The sequence below is a fragment of the Poecilia reticulata genome, chromosome 1 (genome assembly GCF_904066995.2).
Source record: "Poecilia reticulata chromosome 1, P_reticulata-male-v2, whole genome shotgun sequence".
Lineage (NCBI taxonomy): Eukaryota > Metazoa > Chordata > Actinopteri > Cyprinodontiformes > Poeciliidae > Poecilia > Poecilia reticulata.
In genome coordinates this window covers 14,852,682-14,859,534 of record NC_088830.1, presented here as the reverse complement: position 1 = coordinate 14,859,534, position 6,853 = coordinate 14,852,682, and the positions used below count along the sequence as shown (strand labels likewise).

Below are 6,853 nucleotides of genomic sequence, written 5' to 3'. Positions count from 1 at the left end.
TACGTTTCAGACAGCGATAGTTGACTACAACAGCAGCTGGGAAATTGACCTCTTTGACTGACAAATATGATGATGTGGCAATGTCAAATTTAATGATGGATTTTATTTTAGCACAGATGTTACGGCTGAGTAGGTCTAAAATGTCCAGTGTTTTATTAGAACCTTTGCATGGAGGCTTAATTATAGATCAAATGGCTTAAAGCTGTCAATGTACACCTTCTGATTATAGTTATTAAGTGTGCCTACAGGTTTATGCACAGAAAATGTATTAATCAACAGAATTTTTCTGACAATGTACTGCAATAAGAAGAAAAAAGGAGAAAAACGCCATATTTATTATGGAAGATGAAATTGGCAGTAGGATTTTCAAAAACATAAAATGCATCCTGGTTAAAAAATGTAAAAAATAAATAAATAAAAAAAAGAACGGCAAATATTTAATGAATGATCAGCATTGTTGAAAGATGACAATAAACTGACAATAAAACTTGAACTTCTTGAACTTTTCCAGAAAAGTCAAAGAAAAACCAGATGGCAGTAATGTCAAAAGTCCATCATGTCATAAAATAAAACAAATATGTCAACACTATAAAATCATGTTTATGTTCATATCACATTATGTTTTATTTAGTAGAAACTGTTTTCAGGTTTCACTCATTTCTACAAAAATAACCACTTATTTTTTTGTTTTTTTTTTACATAAAACGTTTTTTTTCTTTTTCAAAACTTAGTTTGACAAACTTTTGTGCTTGCAGCTAATTCACTCACTGGTCTATTTATTAGGTACACCTTGCCAGGACCAAGTTGGACTCCCTTTTGAAAACTGAAAGTAAGATTCAGTGGACAAGCCCACACTTTTCCAGTCGATCGTGTCCAATTCCAGTAAGCCTGTGTGAATTTTAGCCTCTGTTTTCTTTTTCTTAGCTGGCGCCCATCTGCATCAAGGGTCAAGGTGTTGTGCTTTCAGAGACTGTAGTTTTCATCCGTTAGTAGCTGCAGGGGGTTATCAGAGCTACCTTTACCTTTCTGTCATCAGGAAGCAGTCTGAACATTCGTTCCTGAGTTTCTCATGTTCTTCTACGACATTAATGGCGCCTTCTTGATATTTTCTCTTTCTTTGTAAACTTGAGAGATAGTTGTTAATGACCTATCACCCTCAAAGTAATTAAAATCCCCTTTAATCGCCATTCGGATGCTGATCTTTTAGCAAGTCAATTTCACATCTAGAGCCCCAAACACATTGAGTCTCTGTGACTGGCTGATGCTTTATTTGTGCTAATTCTAGTAAGCAAATGGAAAGGTGGACCTACTAAAATGGCCTGTGACTGCTCCTGATTGTATTGCCTTTTTAATTTCTCTTCTCTTTTGGTGCTTTTGCAGAGTTAACTGGAAACGCACATCCTGTTGTACAAATCCAAACATATTCACACATAGAGAAAAAGCTAATCCTGGGCTATTATTAGTTACAGTAATCATTAACTCACTGTATCACCGAGCTCTGGGGTGAAAGCATTCGTCATTTTTCTCATGCATGCATCTTATACACTTTTGAGTTCAGTAATAAGACTAATCCTGAGTGACATGAAAAAAAAGGTTTAATTATTAGCCATGGAATTGGGCATTAAGAGCCCTCTGATGGAATCATAAATGGGCTGCTATTTTAAGAGAAACTAATCAAGCATAATTTCACTGAGCATTTACAAGGCCATTCAATTAGCTTATAAAACAATAACCAGACATGGCATCAGTAATGACATATTTTGTAATTACTATAAATGAATAAATAAATAAATAAATAAATAAATAAATAAATAAATAAATAAATAAATAAATAAATAAATAAATAAATAAATAGCCAGAAACAAAAAAAAAGTCCTGCAGGTAATGCCCGAAATTTAAAAGTAGAACATAAATTATGCAAAACCACAAATAATTAGAATTGCCTTTCACGGCAGAGTTTTGAGCAGCTTGTGTTACAGCTATCCAGCTGTGTACCTCACTGGATGGTGGACGCATGGTTGACTTTGACAGGTTAGAGAGAGTTTGTGTCATGTGCTTGTTTTGAAAGTTTCCAGTTCACTGGCAAATACTGGATGATGTTCAACTCCTAAGTATCACTGAATGTGCTGCTGATTTCAACCCAAACCGGAATAATCATCTAGCAAAATCATTCATATTTGTTTAAAGGTATCTCATTTAAAATACAAGATGAATCCCTGATTATTGTGATTTTGCATGATTGCTGTCAGAGGCCTCCATTAAAACAGAACTTCTAAGTCGTGTTGCTGGTGCACTAACCTGTTATTTTATGCAACCCAAAAACAGAGCTAATTGGAGAGCAACGTGGCTCTGTTTTCTTTGACCAAGTCATTAAAACATTGCAGCCTTCTTTTCTGTGTATGTTTTCTACAATGCACAAATTATTTCCCTGATTCAATGACTGTGGGTTTTCTGCAGCAGTTTTTTTTTCACATTTTACTCTGGTAATCAATTTACCTGCATGTACATCACGTATAAATCAGAACTAAAATGCAACAACCTAGATTATATATCAGCTCAGCTGACAATCTTTGTTACCATATTGCAGTACACCAACTAATTAAATTAAAATTCTCTCTTAACTTTTCAAGGCAAGGAGGAAAGCCAGCGCACATCCAGTGATGCCTTAAGGCTCAGAACTGCATCCAGTAATGAGTCGACAGAGAAAGGAGAGTTCTCTTAGTGTTGGTTATCACAATGTGGCTGAGAATCCAGAGTTTCGCAACAGTTACGAGACGAAACCAAAGAGGGGCTGGATGAAAAGACCCATGGTTCCCAGGATGCACACCGTCACAAAGACCCAGAGGAAGATTCGGTCGATGACCATAGCAACGTACTTCCAGTCGTCTTCTACCTATAAGTAGAAGAAGACAAAAAAAGAACAAAACACTTGAGGTATTACGCATGAAATAATGTGTATATATATTTTTCTGTTGTGCGAAGTAAGCAGAAACCAGGTGACTCAAGATTGAAATACCAACTTTAAATCAGGACGGAAAATGTTCAAATCAAGAAAAAGAAGAGAAAGTTTCTACAAATTTCATGAGTCAACATAAATTTGATACATTATTTACACATGAATTAATTAATATGATAATTTCAAACCACAGCAACAGGCACTTTGAGAAATCCGTCTGAGTAAAGCGTTTCTGCTCCCCATCGGGAGACTCCATCCTCTATAGCCGACAGACGGGGGAGTAAAGCCTTAAGCGAACACTCAACCTGAACCATTGTGAACACTCAGAGCAGTTTAGGTTCTGCATCAATTTAGGGAAGTTTTTGAATGTTGCTCTCCCATAGGCCTTCAGTGCCAATGTGGTGTTTTTTTTGCATAAATGCATTATGCAAAAGAACCCCTGCAGTGTGTTTATTCTCTACTGCCTTGTACATACAAAAGGTATATTTAAACAATCGAAAAAGCTGTGTCTCTCCTACACTGCATCATTTTTAAGATTTATTTATAAAATCTACACGGTGCAGTTTCGCAGCAGGAAACTGGCATATGTAAAGAATAATTGATGTTACAATGTAAGGTGAGAAAAAACGTGAAATGAACTCACCTGTAGAGAGAACAGAGAATGGTGAAAAAAGCAAGATGGCTACATGTCAGAAATAAAATGATGCAATGGCTTTACACACTGTTTTCTTGTATTCCTCATCAGCATCTCTGGGTTGAATTGGTTCGTAGCCTATTAATTAACATCCTGGAGTACTTAATACAAGACGGTAAAACATATATGAATTACTTTATTTAATAAACCTATGATAGAAACACTATTTTGACACAAATCTGTGGTTTTGTTTAATAGTTTTTGTAGCACTATGTCATCCTATGCAAGTTGTTTTTCTGCATTGTGATAGACCAGTCCAACAGCAAAGCACTATCTCCTGTTTATCTTTAAAAACGGAATGTCCAAAGTTTATAACACAAATTCATAAGTCCACTGACAGACTCCTCATCCAGTTTATAAACCCACATAGGACTAACGGTCTCTTCTGTAATTTACTGTACCATAACAATAGACCACTTAAAATGTAAAGGCAGTAAATAGTAAATCCAATGTCAATAAAAAAAATTCAGAAAAGCTGGAAAAACACGGCACCTCTTTGGCCTTGTTCCTGCTCCTCATGTTCTCAGCTATGTACTTGACGCTCTCGATGGCCTGTCTGACCTCGGGCGACACCACGGAGAAGGCCATCACCGTGTTTATGCTCTGTGGACTCAGCTGACGAGGCACCTTCCCAGACTCTGGTGTCTCTGGGGTTTCCCTCACGTGCTGGCAGGGGCAGGGACATTTCTTGCCAGTGCAGCCCTCCATGGCCGCGAGCTTACTGTCCCCACCAACCTCCAGACAGTTGAGAGAGCCTCCTCCGACCTGCTGGAGGGGACACAAGCACAGCCGGAAACTAGACTTTGTTTGGGAAAGATCTTGGATGACGACACGTCACTCATTTCAGATTTGGTAAAGCCAAAACGACGACGTAACACTGTCACCTCAGCTGTACAGCGTCAACAGGGGAATCTTAAGAACAGATTTTTCTAAAAGATTGATAAGCAGAGCCATCTCAACAACCTTATTGATCATACCCCTAGAAAACTATTCCCGCCAATGTCTTCTGCTTAAACAGAGAATAACACATTATCAGAAATCCTTCATTTACATGTTATGTTTATCCCACGAATATTCTGCGAAAAGTGTTAATTTATTTAAATGAAATGCAGAACACACTTTTTATTAAACAAGAGGCCGAACGTCTAATGACGTGAAAATGTGTGCACACCTTTCACCGCACAAGAAGAATCGACCTGCTGATTCAGTTTCACAGAAACACCAAAGAGTCTTGGAAAGTCAGGGCTTTAGCTTGATTCATTGTATGCTGATAAACTGTTTACATTCTCATTGATTAGATCACACCCGACACGAGGGGATCTGGTGTGCAAGTGGACGATGGGGAGAGCCAGCTGCGGCAGGAAAACAATAAGATTCAAAAGTCTGTCTTTAAACATGAATTCCCTGTTTTGTGACAGTTTTTTGAAAACTGGTTATGGCTCTTTAAAGATTATTGGTCCAAACTTCATCTGTAGGTACTTCCTGGTGAAAATTCAGAAGGGGAGATTCCTGCTACACTTCATAAAGTTTTCCGGTCTTTCTGATGAGTTAAACATTGAGCAAAACATTATTTTTTAAATCTCCAATTAAGTTTTTTTTTTTTTTTTTTTTACTGAAGCCAACCAACCTGGGCAGCTTAACATCATAGGCTGCTCAAGAACAATAAGAGACCATCTGCAAAACATGTATGTTGATCCAGTGAGCCAAAATAAACCAGGTATTGCACCAATGACATGATGGAAGTAATAAATGTAAAGTCCTGGTCCGAGTCGATGGCCACGGTCAATAAGTATATTTTGTGTTTAATCCATTTAAATCACTTTTTTTTTCTTCAAATACATTGAAATGTGAATATTTCTGAACAGGTCACCAAATCTTTTTTTTTTTTTTAACTGACATGACCTTAGATTCAACCAAAAATTAGCTTAGGGGAATGTTGTTATTATTTCTAACAGAAGGTGGTACTGCGGTGCCACAATCTGACGAGTCCCAAAATGATGCATGAGAAACTTCAAGAGAAACAAGTTTCTACGCGGCTGGGTCAGATTTCCGTACCTGAATCAAGCTGTTCTTCCTCTTCCTCCGTCCTTTCCCTCCTCCGCCTCCTCCTCCCCCTCCAGCTCCTCCTGCTTCCCCACTGCCGTCCAACCACCCGGCCCTACCCTCCTCATCTATCGGCCTACGCATCAGCATGATCCTGGGCAGCACTTTGAGGAACACGGACCGCACCCAGCACGGCATGGTGTGCGTCATGGGCGTGCGGTAGTGCACGTTCAGCACGAACACGGTTATGACGATGCTGAGGGTGACGAAGATCATCGTGAAGAGCAGGTACTCTCCGATGAGGGGGATGACCAGTGATGTTGAGGGGATGGTCTCTGTGATCACGAGCAGGAACACAGTGAGGGAGAGCAGGACGGAGATACAGAGCGTGACCTTCTCTCCACAGTCAGATGGGAGGTAGAAAACCAGCACTGTGAGGAAAGAGATGAGGAGGCAGGGGATGATGAGGTTGATGGTGTAGAACAGCGGCAGGCGGCGGATGTAGAAGGAGTACGTGATGTCCGGGTAGATCTCCTCACAGCAGTTGTACTTGATGTCATGCTTGTAGCCCGGCGCGTCAATGATTTCCCATTCCCCGCTTTCCCAGAAGTCTTTGAGATTTACCTAGGAGGCGAGCAGGATTTCCAAGCTGAATGATCTACTATGAGGACAACAGACGCTCGTTTATAAAACGGTGTAAATCGTAGAAAAGTTTGACATTGTTGGATGTTAAAAAGAAAGTAAGATCAAAGAGTATCCACTGAATAAGCCATAGGTCTTGTGAAAAGTCATGCAAAGAGTTGCAAAACAAATTATCTTTTGAGTCTGTAAGTGATTGGCCCGGGGTCAGAGGCTGGCATTTAAAATAAACAGATCAACTTATTTTTCTAATTCACAAACTGCACTGACGCTGGACTCAGATTAAAACTGCAGAAATTAGTTTTCATAATTTTATGAACCTTTAACAAGGAGGTTTTGTCAACAGCTGATTGAAGACTAATGAAAAATTAAATGAAAGTAAAGCAGCAGCAGCATTTAGAAAGGAAAACTGAAGGATTTTGTGGTTGAGCAAAAATGTGTGTCTTAAGAGTCCCTTTAAAAAAAAGAAGAAATCATTAAAAATTCCTATAACATAACACTGGAAACTGACACACGTACTG

General features: G+C 38.8%; 1 protein-coding gene across 2 annotated transcripts in view; it reads right to left on the bottom strand.

Annotated features, from left to right (window-relative positions):
• Positions 1-303: 303 nt before the first annotated feature.
• LOC103464230 (neuronal acetylcholine receptor subunit alpha-3-like) overlaps positions 304-6,853 on the bottom strand; it is a 29,174-nt gene continuing 22,624 nt past the window's right edge. The window contains exons 6-8 of one of the 2 annotated variants that reach the window (XM_017309918.2): positions 5,706-6,317; positions 4,143-4,415; positions 304-2,893 (exon numbers count right to left, since the gene is read on the bottom strand). In XM_017309918.2, the coding sequence (XP_017165407.1) occupies positions 2,768-2,893; positions 4,143-4,415; positions 5,706-6,317 (1,011 nt within the window). In that variant the 3' untranslated portion in view covers positions 304-2,767. Of the gene's footprint in view, positions 2,894-4,142; positions 4,419-5,705; positions 6,318-6,853 lie in introns of both variants that reach the window. The other variant, XM_017309551.2, reaches the window with a different exon arrangement.